This window comes from Magnolia sinica, chromosome 3 (genome assembly GCF_029962835.1).
Source record: "Magnolia sinica isolate HGM2019 chromosome 3, MsV1, whole genome shotgun sequence".
Classification (NCBI taxonomy): domain Eukaryota; kingdom Viridiplantae; phylum Streptophyta; class Magnoliopsida; order Magnoliales; family Magnoliaceae; genus Magnolia; species Magnolia sinica.
This window is the reverse complement of record NC_080575.1, coordinates 114,330,139-114,348,370: the sequence shown is the minus strand read 5'-3', so window position 1 is coordinate 114,348,370 and position 18,232 is coordinate 114,330,139. Positions and strand designations below refer to the sequence as shown.

The 18,232-nt window shown below is 39.2% G+C and overlaps 1 protein-coding gene and 1 long non-coding RNA gene across 2 annotated transcripts; one reads left to right on the top strand and one right to left on the bottom strand.

Annotated features, from left to right (window-relative positions):
• Positions 1-333: 333 nt before the first annotated feature.
• On the bottom strand, positions 334-17,600 carry LOC131239096 (uncharacterized). The gene is made up of 11 exons (XM_058236652.1): positions 16,524-17,600; positions 16,184-16,330; positions 5,519-5,782; positions 3,813-3,878; positions 3,600-3,674; positions 2,899-2,961; positions 2,511-2,570; positions 2,180-2,269; positions 1,966-2,073; positions 1,659-1,781; positions 334-518 (listed from the first exon to the last, which is right to left on the bottom strand). The coding sequence occupies exons 1-11, from the start codon at positions 17,439-17,441 to the stop codon at positions 390-392; spliced, it is 2,043 nt and encodes a 680-aa protein (XP_058092635.1). The 5' UTR covers positions 17,442-17,600; the 3' UTR covers positions 334-389.
• On the top strand, positions 8,353-9,101 carry LOC131240824 (uncharacterized). The gene is made up of 2 exons (XR_009168868.1): positions 8,353-8,996; positions 9,055-9,101. It is a non-coding gene; the product is annotated as an uncharacterized LOC131240824 (long non-coding RNA).
• Positions 17,601-18,232: the final 632 nt, after the last annotated feature.

Here is an 18,232-nt window from a genome sequence, read left to right as displayed (position 1 = left end):
GAAAGACTAACCCAAGAACCCATCTACTTCTTATCAGAGAGAAGGCTGTTGTCTGTTATTGTTGGGCACTCAAAAGCTCCAACCTAATATAGTGCCTCAGTACTAAATTAATACCAAAACAATATTTTTTTTATGTCCCTCTTATGTGATTCTTTAATGATCCAATGGCCCTTATTAGGAACAGGACCATTTTAATACAGATCAATGGCTGTTGTCTCTGATACTTTACTGATCCAGTGACCCTTGATTGGAAACAGGACCGTGGTTAATACAGATCAATGGCTATCGCATATTATTTGGACATGAAATGGTGTGGATAATTCAACCAGGAGGTTTCATATCAAATGCACTCACTTGTATATTTCAGTTCTCAAATGAATAAAATGATACTATGGCACAAGAGCTCTCATTTCTTTGTTTGAACAATTGGCTGAAAGGCCCAAGGATTCAGCAATACTTTTGACCTCTGCCATCATTGCGATCACATCATTGAGTTTATTCACTGCAGAACCGACACCCTGCAATAAAAAAGGATATGATAGATTCAGACAACAGCCTATGGAGAATGATAAACTAAATGAACAAAAGATGGAGATCATAACCTAACTAGAACAATGAACTGTTGGTATCTGGGATGGGTCTTTGTAGTTCGTGACTTGCACATTAGGAAACTCCGTTCAAGATTTTAGACACCATTTACACCCCTAGTCTTTTAATTTTTATTTATTATTATTTGATTTGTTGCATTTGCCCACCGCGCGCCCCCCCCCCCCCCTTTTGGTAGATTTTTACTATCATTACAGATACAAGTCCCGGTAGCCATGCACCCTAATCTAAAACTACTGTTGCTTTCATTTTGAAGTCGAATAGAGAAACCTTCCAAATCATAATAACATGTATGATACGACTAAATATAATTCATTTAGAAATGCTTAATCAAAATTCTTATCAACATTCCCTTTTTTTAACAAGAACATTAAGCAAGCTATGACACTGATTCTTTCATTAAACATGCAATGGTGAAGTTGTTAACAACCTGGTCTCAACAACTCGCTGCCATTTTACAACTGCTACCACCCAGTAGAATTAGATTGAACAGTTGATGAAAGTTTGTGGCCGTATCTGTATTTGGATGCACCATTTCTCCTCTGAATAATTATTATTTTCCTTACCATGTTCTCTTTCCAAGTTCCTGCAATTTAAGGATCCGTTTCTATTGGGTCAATTATATGACTGATGTTATCGCTAGGGTAAGATGGGATGATGGTCTTACAAGTAAGCTCCTTCTGCCCCCTTTTTATTCTTGTTGCGCATACTTTAAGGCCCTGTTTGGTTGCCACTTAGAAATGAGTTCATTTCATTTTAGTTAACAGTAATCATGTGTTAGAGATTTTGATAAGGATTCAGAATAATCTTGGTAACCTATAATTTATGTAAACTATGATCTCTAATACATAATAATTATTATTTTGATTCTCTAGTACATAATTACTGTTAACTAAAATGAGATGAAATCATTTTTAACTAGCAATGAAACAGGGCCTATGATTCGTTATTATGAGAAAATGTTTGTGACCATACAAATACAACAAACACTAATCGATTGCTGACTTGCTAAAGAAACACATTCAACATGACAAGAATATCAGGTTACGTACCACACCAGCTGCTCCTGCTGTCAAGGCCATTGGGGCAGTAACAGCGCTCAGTCCAGATGAGCACATAACAGGAATCTTGACCACCCGTGAAATAGAATAAGCAGCTGCGAGTGTTGGAGTTGCCTAGCATCACCAATGAAAATCAATTAAGATGTTCGCTTGGAGAGCCAAAAATGATCATCCAAGTTTCCAAACCATGAAAGAACAAAGCATCAATTTGGATGGAATATCTAATGCATTTTTATAAAATTCCCACAACTAATATTTTGAAACAGAAAATTCCATTGCTTTGGAAGAAGCCTTCTACCTTCTCAATGAGGCCTAGAACACCTGGTTTTGAAGGATTAGAGCATTTTCCTCCTTCGGTTTGAATAATGTCAGCACCTTCTTGTTCCAGTAATTCCGCTAGCTTGATCTGTTAATTATCAGGCCAAAACTTTCAACCAAGGAGTGCATGAAGATGCACCCGGATGGATCTATGCTATTTTTGAATACACACTCTCAAGTAGGGATGCAATAACCTGATCAGGTAGGCTAAGTGTATGGGGCACGGTGACAGATAGTGTTACAGATGGAAGAATTCTCTTTGTTTCCTTTGTTAGCTTCAGAATCTGTAAAATCAATGGATGGCATAAGAAGGAGAACTGAAAAATTTCTGTATGCAGTGGAAACTGACGTTAATAGGTGTGTGTATCTTCATGTCTTCATGTCTTTAGAAAAATGCTGACCAAGAAAAATGGAAGCTGATTTCGAGAGACGTGAGGAGTTCCATTTTCATTATTCATATTACAATTGGTTCAAATTAACCCATTTTTGTTACTAGTTTTGTATCATCGATTTGTATTCCAGTACCTCGTCTGGAGAGAATAGCCGGCCCATCTCATAGAAAGAGTCATAATTTCCAATCTCGACCTGCATACATCATTAGCTTCATGAATATGCATGAAACGTGTAAATATCCTTATCGGACTGTGACTTTTCAGGAACCCAAAATCAGTCCAACTGGCCTGAAAAATCCAAACTCGTGTTTGGTATCAGTGACTCACCCTTGATTCGTTTTGTTCCTCCTTGATACCCATACTGAGTTAACTCGATATCAGATGATATCTAGAGCCATGGTGCTCATATTGTTTTCTTCTCAATTCCACTAGCTTATTGTTTGAATGCTATTGAGATGCTTCACATTCAACTTTAGAAGCTGAATGAAACTATTTACAGTCTACAAGTATGCGATTCTAACCATGTGGGCGCCTGCTTCAACTGCATCAGGGAATGCTTCCGGATCTACGGAGGAAACACAAATCTGCAAAAAAAAAAAAAAAAATCAAAAAAGGATGGAAAGAAAGAAAAGAAATGTCGCAATCTATTGCTAAGAATCAACATAACCACTAGCAAAAAATATATTGTTCAACATCAACAGAATGCAGGTTCAAAATTCAAACACAAATTCAGTACAACTACATTTCATACTAACAAAATTTCAAGAAACTGAAGTTGCAGAGGCTCTTCCTGTGATGATAATTAGCACATTGAAACGTTTGCAGTCGAACCCATTACCTTATATTAATTAAAGTTTCACTGTTTAAATCAGATCTGGAGTGACACATGCAGATCTTACGTGTGTATGTGTGCATGCACATGCGCGCATATGGGTTGTGGACATGTACAGGTGGATGCATGTGGGTAGGCAAGCTGGCATGTGTAGTTCTGAGAGCAAACACATTGCTTACTATGAAATGTTATATTGTAGCTTAACTTCTTTGAAATCCCATTCATGTTCAATACAGGTTTTCCACTGCATTGACATGGATATCCATATATAGCTACTGCATATGCTGTTCAATATAAATTTGATCTATGAGATACTAGAAAACCACATGTTGAATTTACTAACACCAAGAAATGTTGTAGCAGTTCAGTTTCAAAGTGTAGAGAGATTACCGGAAGTGAAGTTATGTTGATGGCAAGCTTCACCAGCTCTGGGTCACAAGCTATGTCCACATGGGTTGCTCCCCCCTGTCATGATCAGGCCCTGTTAGTGATGGTTGTGTAGCAACAAGACATCATGGCTATCGAGAACATCTAACCATTGAAATTTGAAAACCATGAAATTCAGCTAGAACAGCAAGAATAGCAATAAGATGGCATACGAACCTTGTCCGCAGCTGTAATAACAGATGCTACATTGTCTCTATCAAAATTTTGCAGGCCTGAAATGATCTGTTAGTAATAGTAAATATGGGAACTGAAGAATAAATACAACAAAAAATGAAAAAAAAATAAATCTTATGAATAATGGCTAAGATTTGTAGCAGATTGGAAGAAAAAGGAACTGGCAAATACAAAGTATGGGGCAAAGGCAAGGGCTTATTCTTTGCAGGTATTAACCATTGATTTTTATCAAACTTTTAGTGAAAAAGCACCACAATAAGGTCACAGAGAGACAAATAGAAATCTGTAGAACGGGAAGAATCAAATATGAAATTTTGTTTTTTGTTTTTTGTTTTTTTTGTTTTTTTTGTTTTTCCTTTTATTGATGGAAGGAAGAATCAATTATGATTTTTTTTTTTTTATCCTTTCTTTTTCAAGGTATGTTTGGATGCACCATTGACTACAAGTTTAAAAAAGTGGAAATGGTGTAAGTATAATTTCATCAGCATGTACTTATGGGAGATCCCATGGTGTATCTTGTTGCTAATGACATAGTTTCGATTGACAAGATGAGGAAGGGCGTAAACACAAAGCTATATTTATGGAGGGGTGTTTTATAATCCATGCCTTTAATGGGCTACTCTGGATGTCTTTTTGTGGTTGGTGTGATCAGCAGAGCCCCTATTACCTAAAAACGTTGTGAATTTGATTGAGGAAGTTGGGGTTCTTCCAATTTCACTCACTAGGTTTGGGTACCTTTCCCATCCCCTGCACTTCATCGGAGAGCATGTGCTATCGAACTGTGACTAGAAGATCTGCTCATTTTCACTCAATCAACGACCCTATCTTGTATCAAATGGTTTTCCATGCTATACACCATGTTGAGAAACACCAACCTCCTAGGATTTAAAATTGGTCGGACTAAAAGAGTGTATATGTAGTACAATTTTAGTAATTTTAGGAGTGAAACGGGAACTTAATTAAGATGGTTGACCAAGAGGTTTTCCAAAATAATCACTTTCAATATCTTGGGTCGATAATTCATGAGAATGGAGAGATTGGATCTCCAAATTGCAATTACATCTCAAGTTGGACAAGAAAGAAAGGCATGACAACTTGAGCGTGGTGCTTCCTCCTTACGTATATTAGAGAAACGTTGTTGTAATCTGTTCACAACAGGTCCTTGGGCTACCTGAAAAGTAGCCCGATGGAAATGGAATTCATTAGTAAGGGCCATTTTTCATGTTTGGGTGCTGGGAAACGGCGGGAAATAGATTCCTTGAGGAATTGGTTTCATGTAAAAATCATTTTATGATTCATTCTTAAAAGCTGGCAATCAGATTCCTGTAGAAAATACAACTTTTCTAGAGGGTATTGACTCTCTCTCTTTCTGAATTCCTTAGAATGGAATAGACAATTTCTTTCTCGTAGAATATGTTTCCTGGAAACACTCTCTCCACTTTTTAAGACTCCAGGTAGCTGAATGATCTCTAATTCAATTCAATTAAGTAACCAAACGCAGACATAAATTCGATAACGTAGTAGATAAGAATGGAAAACATGACTGTGTAAGCAAATAGATAACAAAAGTAGAGATATATTTAAAAGAATCAAAGCTCCGAAGATTCGAAAAAAAGAAAAAGAAAAGAAAGAGAGATGAAGTAACTGGAATGATGGGGAGGGATATACTGGGAAGTGTGAATTATAACCTTGAGAGCGTTTCTTTCATGGAAGCTTTTGAGAACAGATTCTCTTGTAGAAGAAAGCAGTGCTCTTGTAGTGAAAGTAGCAGTACGCTTTTTGAGAGAGAAAGAGATGGTTGAAGGACAGAGAGGAAGGAGAGTGTTGTGGTGGCGTTGGATAAGGGAGGAGTGAAGGGAGGATGACGGCGGTGCGCAGAGTGCACCATTGGCCATCTTGCTATCTCTCTGACTTGCTTTGGTTGGAGGGAAGGGATGAGATAAGATGGCAGCTTAAATATGTGGTTTTGTTTTCCATGAAAGGGGATCTAACGGTCTATCTTCTGCAATAGTGCGTCTCACACCATGGAGATCCTGATCGTTCACCAGGTGGGCCCCATCTTGGATATATCATGGCTTCAAAATCGCTTCTGTCGAACAATAAGGTCCATGTTTTCTACCATTTCTTAAATGGTGTTGATTCATCTGCCATCCGCGTGACATAAGATGGATGTCGATCCAGGCTGTAAAAATTGTGGATGGAGGATATGCTCAAGATCATGATGATCAGATGGTCCTAAATTGTCCGTGTTAACCATCTAAGTTCAATGGTCAATATGAGATTGTCCGAAAAGAATGATTTACACATGATTAGGACTAGGACCATTCGGTGTTGGACCTAATCCAGATTGATACCACGGGTCACTCCAACCGGGGGCGGGTCCCTACTTGACTCAGATCGGACAAATCAATCCGTGCCACCGGCTCTTTTAACGAATTCCTACATATTATCCTATCAATGGCTTAGAAAATAGAACATAGAAGGAATCTGCCAAATGTCCTCGGGCGAATTTAAGGGTTGGTGACTGTGGATGTCATGTATTCTAGTAGTGCTGTAGTACATGATCACCGGCCAACACCCAATCAGAGGGCCAGACTTTCAAGTGGGTAATTGTAAGCATTGCAATGGTCTGAGCCTGGGTTTGGCCAAGGTTAGCCCTAGCCCCGCCCTAATCTCCTGAGCCTTGACCGCAGCACAAGTGACATGGGTGGATCCAAACTGCTTACAAGTGTCTTCAAACCGTTCATTATTTTTTATGGGTGGTAGCCCACTTGATGACTGGACCAGGGGAGCAGATTAGGTCTTACCCTTACCATGGTGTCCACCTTGATGATGTGCACCATCCATCCGTTTTTTCGAGCCTATTTTAGGATGTAGTCCCAAAAATGAGGTAAATTCAAATCTCAGGTGGACCACACCACGGAAAACAGCAGTGATTAAATGTTCACCATTAAAAACTTCCCATGGCCCACTGCAAGCAGACAGATAATGCTTATTTGTCATCCGACCCCTGGATAAGGTCAACCGATTTGGATGAAATGAAAATACAAAGATTAGCTTGATCTAAAGAGACAAAAAGTTTTTAATGGTCATTTACTACCTTTTCCAGTGGTGTGGTCCAATAGAGATTTGGATCTGCTTAAGTTTTGGAATAACCTCCAAAAATGAGCTGAAACAACGGATGGAAGGTGTGGATATACAACACATTCATCAAGGTGGGCCCCACACGGTAAGGGTAATACCCACTAAGGTATTACCCGGGTAACACCTAATCCGCTCCAGGCCACCAGGCCAACAGGCCAGGCTGGGACGTTCATCATAGGCCAGGGGTCCGGCCTAGAATTCAAGTCGTACCGGGTTTAGAGGGTTGCCGGCCCACTGCCAACGGTGGGTAATTGTTGGAAGAGAACTTGGGGTGTTCTCGCGGGACACGATGCAGACTCTAGTTGCAACACATGCCCTAGAACGGGTAACGTCCATCTATAAATAAAGGGGGAAAGCTCGTTAGGGTTTTCCATTGCCTTCGAGAGAACCGGGGTGCTAACCACTCTTCTATGCTTCTCGGTTCCGTTGCGGGCATACAGCAGCCTTAAAATCCCTTCGTCTCGGAAAGAGATTACGCATCTCTTGCAAGAAAGGGTTTTATACATCTCTCAAAAACTTGTATTTTTCTTATACCCATTTCATTTCCAGCTATGATTTTTCTTTTCTTTTCTTCTCTTTTCGTTTCCTTTTTTTTCTCTCTTTGAAATGTGTTATTGGCCGATCCAAAGGGTCTTGCATTGAATATAGAAATAGTGTATGTGCAAGCACTCTATTTCACCCGGCCTATATCTGTGGCGGCAGCCTCAAGGTTTGGCATGCTCTTATCATGTCTTAATTCAGGGATCTGCCTTAAATCTCATAAAGAAACTCTTTTATTTTATTTTAGGTTTTTATTTGATGAGTTTCGGCGAAATGAAAAAAAAAACAAAAAAAAACAAAAGAGGAAAGCTGTTATTTTATTTGGTGAGGCCAAAATCATATTATGGTATTTAAACTCTTTTAAAACTGATTCTGTTTTTTGTATTTGAAAATTGAATCTATCTGGGAAAGTCTCTTCTATTCTAGGAGATTCAATAGGTTTTACTCAAAGACGGTTTGCCTGAGGACACATGTATTGGACGGTTAAAAACGAAAAAAAAAGTGTATCAAAGTTGTATTTCAAGAAAAAGTGTCCACTAATCAAAGGTTAGGATTGTCTAACTAATTTGATTTTGGGACTGACTCTTTTGCCAGGGGTTTCCACAATTTAGTCAGTTTAATTTAAGTTAGTGTCTGACTAGCAAGGGTTGTGAGCTTGCCAGAATATCAAATAACTCCCTTTTTTCGGAAAGAGAGGCCATTTGATGCACAACCATCTTAAGCCAACCCACAGGACGAATTTCGTGTCTAATGGCCAAAATGTTTGCCTGTTGATTCAAATTGGACTTGGCAAGTTGGTGGAGAAGAGTCGGCAGTGGACCGCATTTGCAAAAACTCACAGGACGAATTTCGTGTCTAATGGCCAAAATGTCTGCCAGTTGATTCAAATTGGACTTGGCAAGTTGGTTGAGAAGAGTCGGCAGTGGACCGCATTTGCAAAAACTCCCTTCCGTGTATTTTTGTCAAATGGGTCCTAAAGTATATGCTTTTTCTATGGTTTATCCCATGGCTGGGGCTGGAAGCCATGGTTTTTTTTTTTTTGAATGGTTCTTTTAGGATTCTGGAGTTGGTGAAATCAAATGTGATTGGTTTTGTAGAAGAGTTCTTTAATAGTAGCCCTAGTCCTAAAGAAGAATGTGTAGATAGCCTAAAGGACATAAGATCCATAAGCTTGATTGGTGTCTCTTATAAAATCTCGGCGAAGATATTGGTCTCGAAGTTTTCATTGAGTTCTTGGTCGTAACATTTTCAAGGAACAAGGAGCCTTCATTTGAGGGGAAAACAAATTCTAAATAGTGCCTTGATTGTCAGCACTGGTGCCTGGTTGAAGGAAGGAAAAAAAGTATATTGAAAAGTCATAGGACCACGTTGAATGTGGTTCTCTGTGGGCTATATGTTAATGTGGTCTTCTGTTGGCTATATGCTGATGTGGTTCTCGGTTCTGTGGGCTATATGTTGATGCGGTTTGGGTTTTGGCCTGAGGTTGAGAACTGGATGCAAGTTTGCGTAAGACAGTTGGGTTTGTTAGTTTTGGCCTGAGGTTGAGAACTGGATGCAAGTTTGCATAAGACAGTTGGGTTTGTTATTGCCATTTCTGTTTGTGGTGGTAGTGGATGCCTTGAAGTGCTGTTTGTTATTGCCATTTCTATTTGTCGTGGTACTGGATGCCTTGAACAGAATGCTACCCAAGAGCTTAGAGGTGGGTCTTGTGAGCAGGTTTAAGGTGGATGGAGGGGAATTTCAAAATTTTCACATCTCTACTCATTGGCAATACTCTCTTGTTCTACAATATACTGAAGCTACTGAAGTAGAAAATTTAAGAAATGTTATTTGTTACTTTGAAGTAAAAATTTTAAGAATACATCAAAGACTGAAATGCTACGTGTTGGTACCTCTTGGGAAGAGGCTAAGGAGATCGCACCGGCATGGAGCATTCCTTCACCATACTCGGGCCTTACCCTTTTGTGGGATAAGGTCATTGAGAAAACAGAGAGTAAGTTATTTGCTCAAAGGGGGTAGCACCGGCAGTGGATTGTTTGCTAATACTATTGGTTTTTCAAATTCTATTCCATATTTGGATTATAAGAAGGTCACGGGTGGTCAACAATACATTGGAGTACAGTATCGCGGAACAATTCAGTGTAGGTGCACATCACCGACCTCACTCACATCACTAGATTCTGTGGGCCCCACCATGATGTATATGACACTCCACACCATCCATCTGTTTTTCAAGATTATTTCAAGGCATGGGTACATAAAGGAAGCAAATACAAAACTCAAGTGGACCACACCACAGAAAGAAGTGAGGACAATAATGCTGGTTGTTGAAGCCTTCTTAAGGGCCATCATGGTGTTTATTTGCTATTCAAACTGTTCATAGGGTCATACAGACATGGATGTAGGGAAGTCACAAATATCAGTTGGATCCAAAACTTCTATGGCCCCTAAGAAGTTTTCAATGGTAGGCATTCAAACTCCTCTACTTTCTGTGGTGTTCTCCACTTGATCTTTGGATCTGCCTCATTTTTGGGCAAAGCTCTAAAATGCTCTTGCAAAGTGGATGGATGGTGTTGATATAAGGCATACATCATAGTAGGGCCCACAACTTGTTGGCATAAAGAAAGATAATTCTTCATTGCAGTTAACATGTATTGCCGACCACCCATGACTTTCTTATAATCCAAACAAGGGGTAAATTTTGAAAAATCAATGATATTAGTGGATAATCCAATGCCACATGTAATGATTGGTTTTTCTAAACTTCATACCATCTAATACACTCTAATCCCTTGCGCCAAATAAGCCCTTAAACAAATGCAAAGGAGATTATTAATCTTCTTTTCCTTCGGTGCCCTTTCTCAAGTGACATATGGGATCATATTTTGAGCTCGTTCCGTGCTCCCTGGGTAATATTGGAGTCGACCTTAATGTATTTTTGGTATATTCACGTTGTCCATAAATTTTGCCAACTCATTTTAGAGCCTAAGCCCTGACTTAGGACCAAAATGAAGCAGATCCAAATCTCAAGTGGGCTATCCCACATGAAACAATGGTGATTGAATGTCGACCATTAAGAACTTCATAGTGTCCACCATAATGTTTATCTGCTATCTAACCTTTTGATAGGTCTCACACCTGGATGAAAGGGTAAACACTAATATTAGCTTGATCCAAAACTTTTGTAGCATATATATTAGCTTGATCCAAAACATTTGTAGCATATAAGAAGTTTTATTGGTGGGCATTCAATCACTGTTGTTTCTTGTGGTGTGGCCTATCTGATATTTGGATGCGCTTCATTTTTGGGCCGGAGCTTTAAAATAGGCATCCAAAATTGATGGATGGTGTGGACATGGAACTTGGCCTTTTTTATTTTATTTTTATAGCGATTGGTTTTTCAATTAAATGGGTTGTTTACAACCATAAGCAATTAACTATGGTCATCTAAATGGATGTTTGGAATTCTTGATTGGACATATTATTTCCATAAACAGTCTTTAATATCCATTTTTTGGCAATTTTTTTATTCACTCACTATTTTTGTTTTGTGGTTCATTAATTGGGGCTTGATGGAAAGGTTCAAATCAATTGATTGGATTTTTCATGCATCCCTATCCAACTTTTTGTTTTTGAAGCAATTAGTTTTGTCTCATTTTACATGCCTTTAACATGGCCCAACCTGAGTGGAGCACATCGGAGCTATGAATTAAAGTTGTAGCATCCGACTATGTAATCTAACACTATTGTACAATGCTTCTCCTCGTCATGTGAGTTGCAAATAAGTTCTATAGGCCATTCACTTTTTCTTTTTCTTTTTTGTTGTTGCACAACTTAGCATTATCAGGATTTCTATATTGTAAGTATTTTGAATATGTGGGCCTATTTTTGTGACCCACTTGATGATTGGTTTAGCCTAATAATTGGCTTAAACATTCATTTAAATGGGCTTAACGAAATAACATATTTGATGCTAAGATTTCTTCTGTGAGATAATATGTAAGTGCTTATATTTAAGCACATTATAATTTGTCAAATTTCGTAGTTCTGTTAGGATTGCAAGTTCTACTGAAGATGAGTTATTAATTCGATCAAGCATTTGAAAAGAAGACTCAACATCTAAAGACAAGATCATTTATGGTTTGAAGTTCAGAATACGTTGTATGAGTCAACCTTCGGGTGATATAAACCTAAATTGATTATATGTTAGGTGTATTTTACACATGCATAAGTATAATCATATTTTATGTTAAATACACTTAGATTAGGCTAGTCTGACATTTGATTCAGCCAGCATAACTAACTTGGGCCAACCCTATAATATTTGGGCAAAAAGGTAGATTTGAAAAGATTTTTTCACGCCTGTTCGGCTAGCCTAATCTAGGTTCAGCCAGCTGAACATAACCTTCGAGCAGCCCAAGGTGGGTTTACTCAAGTTTCTAGCAATGACACATCTTCGGATTTTAGGCAAATTGGGCTAGTCGAACCACTTGGTTGGCTGGTTGGCTAGCTGAACTTACGTTTAGGCTAGTCAAATTTTTGAAAGATCTTATCCCTCGAAATTTAAGTTTCGTTGGAACGTAATCTTTGGAATCCGACTAGCTGAACCGACTATCGGGCTAGTCAAACTTCTAAAATTCTTGGTTATAAATAGAGGATCTTTCTTACTCTTAAAACCACGGAAATTGATAGATCTATTCGGTGTTGTAAAAAGAGAAACTCGAAGCCTCCTTAAACTAGTTGCGCTGTAATTTTTATATTTATTTTAGCTAATTTTATTTTTTCTCTTAAGTTAGTTTAAACTGTTTTAGTAGAGTAATTCGTACTCTACTTGAGAAATAGAGAATCGAATTTGCAGCATTAGGGCACATTCATTTTATTGAAAATATATTAGATCTATTTATTTCTTTTTGGGCTAAACTCATACAAAAACTTCATCTACATTCCAAGAAGAGGATCATTGAATTCAAGCTATAGTTACGACTTTGACTCGCCAATCGAAGATAAGTACTATATTTATATTTATTTCAATTTGAATTGCTTCTGAGATAGCTCGAAAATCTCAACGGGTTTATTTGTGGTGATCTCATGAAAATTACAAAATGGGTTTAATTGTAATAGCCTGTGAAAATTGTAATAACTATATCAGGTTGTTAAGGTGACCTTGTAAAATCTTGAGATAGTAAAAGCCAAAATTGTGAGTGTAGTAATTTTGGGAGCGGAGTAGGCTGCGTTTAGGCACCAAATCAATATAATTCTTTTGTGCATTGTCGTTATTGCTTTTTATTATTTATGTATATCTTGTGCTTCATTTATTCTTGCGATAATTGATATTTTGATTTCAAAAACGTCATAAAATAAGTTTGTCCTATATAAATCCTTTAGGTGAAGGTTGTCCTAAGAACTATTTGATATCAAGAATTCAATACTTTACGTAATTGAGTTTATTTGATCTATTATTTCGCATTGAATCGAAATATTTGACATAGTCCTATTTACCCTCCTCCCTCCTCTAAGACATCTATAGTTCGTCATTTCATAATATTTTGGAACAATTTCTTACTCTAAGATTTGTTTAGTGTGAATATATAACTTGTTATTTGTAAGTAACTTACAAGTTACCGAAAAACAAAAATTACTTTACTTTTAATGACTTACAGTTTACATCTAAACATGATAACTTTGAAGCGACTTTCACCTATAAGTTATATTTATGTTATTGTATTATATTGGTATTATCGTAAAATTTTCAATTTTGAGAAGGATGTGACCTTACGAGGCCTCGCTCTCACATTCGTATAGATTATTTTGCAGGGTTTGTATAAAAAGAATTAGTTGGGCAAGATTGAAGACTTTTCTCTTATTTTTTTAGAAATTAATTAAAATTTAATGTATTTTGTTATTATTTATTTTTAAATATCAATATAATTAAATATTCAAGGATTGATCCGTGGATGTTATTTAATGATAATTATTTTTAACATTTTAGTTACTCTGATTGCCTTGAAAATTATAAAAATAATGCGGGTTGCTATGCATATTTTGTTTAAAGTCAATTCATGGTCCGTGAATTTAGATTCGAGCCTGGCCAACTTGAATACCGAATTTCAAGACGTGACATAGTGGGCCCTAGGAAGGGTTCAACCATGAGTGTCGTTATTGCGATGGGTGTCATTGTTGATGTTTCTTATGATGTGGTCCATTTGGGCCTTCGATTTGACTTATTTTTGGGCTTATACCCTAAAATTATATGAAAAAAATGGATGGACAGTGTAAATAAAACACATACATCATGATGGCCCAGTCAAAGCCTTGGCTTGTGCCAAGCTTGGGATAGGTTGGGCAGTACCCAATCAGTCCTAATTTGAAAGTTGTTCAGTTGCCTATACACTCGACAAGACCCATCTTTGATAGCCGTCTATCCCTCAATCAAATTCCAGCACGTGGTGCTCATATTAATGTCGGTACATGCAAAGGTAGCATTCCTGTGACACCCTGATCCACAGCTCAAGTGGTAGATTGAGTGAAAGATACCGGGGCTGGTGGTCTGTGGGCCCCACCATGTTGTATGATTGTTATCTATTTTTCTAGATCATTTTATGGTATGAAATAAAAAATGAGGTATATCCCAATCTAAAAATTGAGGTATATTCCAATCTCAAGTGGACTACGTTACAGGAAACAGGGTTGAATGCCATTCAAAACTTTTTGGGGGCAGTAAAAGTTTTGGATCAAGCTAATATATGTTTTTTTCCCTTCAGCTGGGTCTGCATGACCTAATCAACATATTGGATGTCAAATAAACAGTACAGTGGGCCTTAGGAGCATTTAAATGGTGGATATCCAATCACTATTGTTTTCCTTTTGTATGGCCCAGCTGAGGTTTATATCCTTCTCATTTTCAGGATAAAGCTTTAAAATGATCTGTAAAAATGGATGAAATACATACATCATAGTGGGCCCACAGAGCACCGAACACGAGCCACAGGGCTGGTGGCAGGGGGAGTAGCCAATCCGTTTCCTGTTTGAAGACCTTCGGTAGCAGTTATAGCACGTGTGGAGTGCTTGAAGGTAGACTTGCACATCTGATGCATGTGGGTCTGTTGAAGATGGACACTGCAACTTGTGGTAGATGTGCTCACTTGCACAATAGCACTTGCTTTGGATAAATGTATTTTTACCCTTGCTTTTTTGCGGTGCAATTTGCACAGGGATAATGATAGGTGAGCAGATTTCATCGTATTAGGCGCACTGACAAGCTATGCTGATATAGCATGCTTAACCAAGCAATGATATCCCATACTCATCACACGAGCTGGTTGAGGCAACCTTTGGTTTCCTTGCCTTTAAGAATAATAATAACAATAATAAGATTTTGAGAAAGAGATGGAATCCCTCCTTTTTCGCAACAAAGAAGGGAATGAAAACATTAAGGCCCGTTTGGTGGTGTGGATTTGGAACCTGTTGGATTCAGAACCCCTAGATTTGAAATTCTCTTATTGTATTTGGCACGGTGGACTCGGAGTGAACTTTAATCCAAAAGTAGTTATACATAGTATATTTACAAGGGTTTGAATTTAATTAATAAATCAACTTTAATATCTCTAATTAGTGAATGTACATAATGTTTGACACAATGGTTGTAGTTTGATACAATGGTTGTAATAAGCCCGCAGAAATATATACTTTGCTCGAAAATGATGAAATTTCAAGTCTCGGATGGGCTACAAGCATAAAATTATGTTCGAGTAACTAACTAACAATTTTTAACCGTTGATTTACATGGACAATGTTCGGACATCGTTGATCATCGTATTAAAGTAATTATAGTGATGTAATTGATAATCTAATTATTCTAAGATATTGTTAGTGGGCCACGTGTCCAATAGATTAATAGTCTAGTGACACACATGTTACATATGCAACTCTTGGAAAGATTTTAGATGTAATCCAATCTTTCTAGTGACACACATGTTACACATGCAACTCTTGGAAAGATTTTAGATGTAATCCAAGCTTTCAACGTTGATTTCCAAACCCACAATTACTCTACGGTGTCTAAGGGGATTTGAAATCCCCTCAAATCCATGGTGCTAGACGACCCCTTAGCATTACCTGCTAGTACAAGGAGTGTGTGACTTCCACTAATGGATACCTATAATTTTTTTTAGATGTAAATACATTACATTGAAAAGAGTTTTAGGTGTAATTGGCTTACATGTCGTCTCATTTGACTTCTAAGTGTTAATCTTAATTAGGATGACTAAAGTATCCATACCATAGACCTTGGGTGGTAACCTTTCAAAATATGCATATCATGTAAAGAATACTTGATTTTTTTAATGACATTGAGAGAACATTAAAGCATACACACACTAAACACACTAAACGAATTGGATGTCTTCCACTTATCACAGTGGCCCCAAATGCAATCCAGAAGTTTTTAACGGTGGATGTCCCATCCTCCCCTCACCTGGTCCATGTGATAGTGGATGAGCTGTTTTTTTAGAGCTATAAGAGAGCATAAGGGAAGTACATGAATAGATTGGATGTATCATACACATTGGGATGGACCCCAAATATCATAAGTGTATATCAACCATTGTGTTCTAACATATACGGTGGATGTCCAGAAGTTTTTAATGGTGGATGTCCCATCCTCCCCTCACCTTTTTAAGGGCAAGTACGAAACATGCCTGTTTACTGGGCTTAGGCAGTAACCTGTTTACAGCTTGTAAAGCCTTTGCAACTCCTTTGCAACTTACAGGCATCCAAACGATGAAGGAGATCCACCCATTCATCGGGTGTGTGACCCTCTACGCAAGACGAGAAATACAGTTAGTAGATCATCATCTCGGTCCAAGCAAACAGAGCAAAGTCACAAAACCCATTTTCTTTAAGTCTCCCAAAAACCACAATGCAAGAAGAGAAACAGAGAGAGAGAGAGAGAGAGAGAGAGAGAGAGAGAGATACATATATTTCACGAGAGAGAGAGATACATATATTTCACTTGCCATTGATCCTCTCTATAACAGTAATAAGACCGTGATGTCCCATCTTTCCGTTCCCATTAGCCACCATTCCCACATACAATTGCTTGCACAGAGCAGCTCCAGGCAACACCGCCGATCCACCTTCCTCCTCACCATCCCCGCCAACCAGTCCCATCCCCAAATCCTTCAACATATACTCTGCAAACCCACCTGGCCTAAAATCTCTTCCAATCATCCTCTCCCCAAACAACTCCATCGCCTTCGACCCTGCCGCCCCATCGCCCACCGCCTCCAGAAACCTCCTCAAATCGATCCCTGCACGCTCTGCAAACACCAGCCCCTCACTCAAACCCAACAAATTCCCCCCCACTGTGATCTGGTTCGCAATCTTGCAGCTCTGCCCACACCCCGGCTCGCCTACATACGTCGCCTTCCCCATTATCTCAAACAGCGGCGACAGCCATCCCACCACACCGCAATCCCCGCCTGCCAAGATCGCCAATTTCCCCTCCCTCGCTCCAATGTCCCCTCCCGAGACCGGCGCATCGACGGCCCAGCATCCCTTATCGCGGGCCGCGGCAGCAATCTCACGAGCGAGCGCCGGGTGGCTGCTTGTGTGGTCAATGACGGCGCCGCCTTCGGAGAGGCCGGAGAGGATGCCGGCTTCGCCGAGATAGACGGAGCGAACGTCGGATGGGTGGCCCACCATGGTGAAGACGACGTCGCTCAGTCGGGCGACTTTAGCAGGGGAGGCGGCGAGGTGGGCCCCATGGCTCTGCAATTGGGCGGCTTTGGAGGGGTTGCGAGCATAGACGGTGAGGATGTAGCCGGCGGCTTGGAGACGGGCGGCCATGGCCGAGCCCATGACGCCGATGCCGATCCAGCCCACTCGGGTCTGGCTCGGGTTTATGGGTTTTGGGTATGGAGTCTCCATCAAAACAGACTAGAAAGAAGAACACGGATCTTGCTCTTATCATCTGACGGTATTTACAGTGGGTGTACTCGATGGGTATGAAACGAATGTCTTGAGGGTAAATTAGTAATTAACTAATGAAATTAATGAAATGGTCATTTACGAAGGACAGGAGGGTATATTAGTAATTAGACGCGACCACCAAAGCGGAGGAAAAAGATACAGAGACGGAGAACGACGACGATGGCTTCGATGATGGAGAGGATTCTGAAGACAATGTTGTCGAGGAGGGACCGTTGAAATCTGAGGCGATTCCATCGCCAGGCAGAGCGGTTGAATCGCCAAGGCCACCGCCATGCGTCCTTGCATTTCTTCTTAATCCACCTGCGTTTTCCCATTGGGAGATAGTTTTTCTCCATGGATGGTTTGGATGTTTGGAGACGGATGTATATACGGAGAGAGAGAGAGAGATCGCAGTTTTCGCTCACGCGGTTTTTCTGGTGTGAGAGTCGGGTCTGCCAGACTGGACCCGCTCCTGAGGAAAGTAAGAGGAAGTGAAGATGTATCTTGAAAAAAAAAGAAGAAAAAGTCTTAATCATTTGATATATAGTCTGGCATTGTCATTGATGTTCGACACGCTGAATCGTGTTTTTCAAACTGGACGGTCCAAATGACCGAATCAACAGTAGATAGCACAAAATACCGTATCATCATACTGTTCGAACAACTGTAACGTTCGATTATTGAAGATTTATTTGTTGACTTTGACTGTTGAACATTTTTCATTTTGGCCGTCTATTAGATGTTCATCA

Coding starts and splice junctions, on each gene's coding strand:
- LOC131239096 (XM_058236652.1), bottom strand. CDS start 17,441: ATGGAGACTCCATACCCAAAACCCATAAACCCGAGCCAGACCCGAGTG. Junction 3,879..5,518: donor ATGAAAGAAACGCTCTCAAG/GTTATAATTCAC, acceptor TATTACTAACAG/ATCATTTCAGGCCTGCAAAA. Junction 3,675..3,812: donor TTATTACAGCTGCGGACAAG/GTTCGTATGCCA, acceptor TGATCATGACAG/GGGGGAGCAACCCATGTGGA.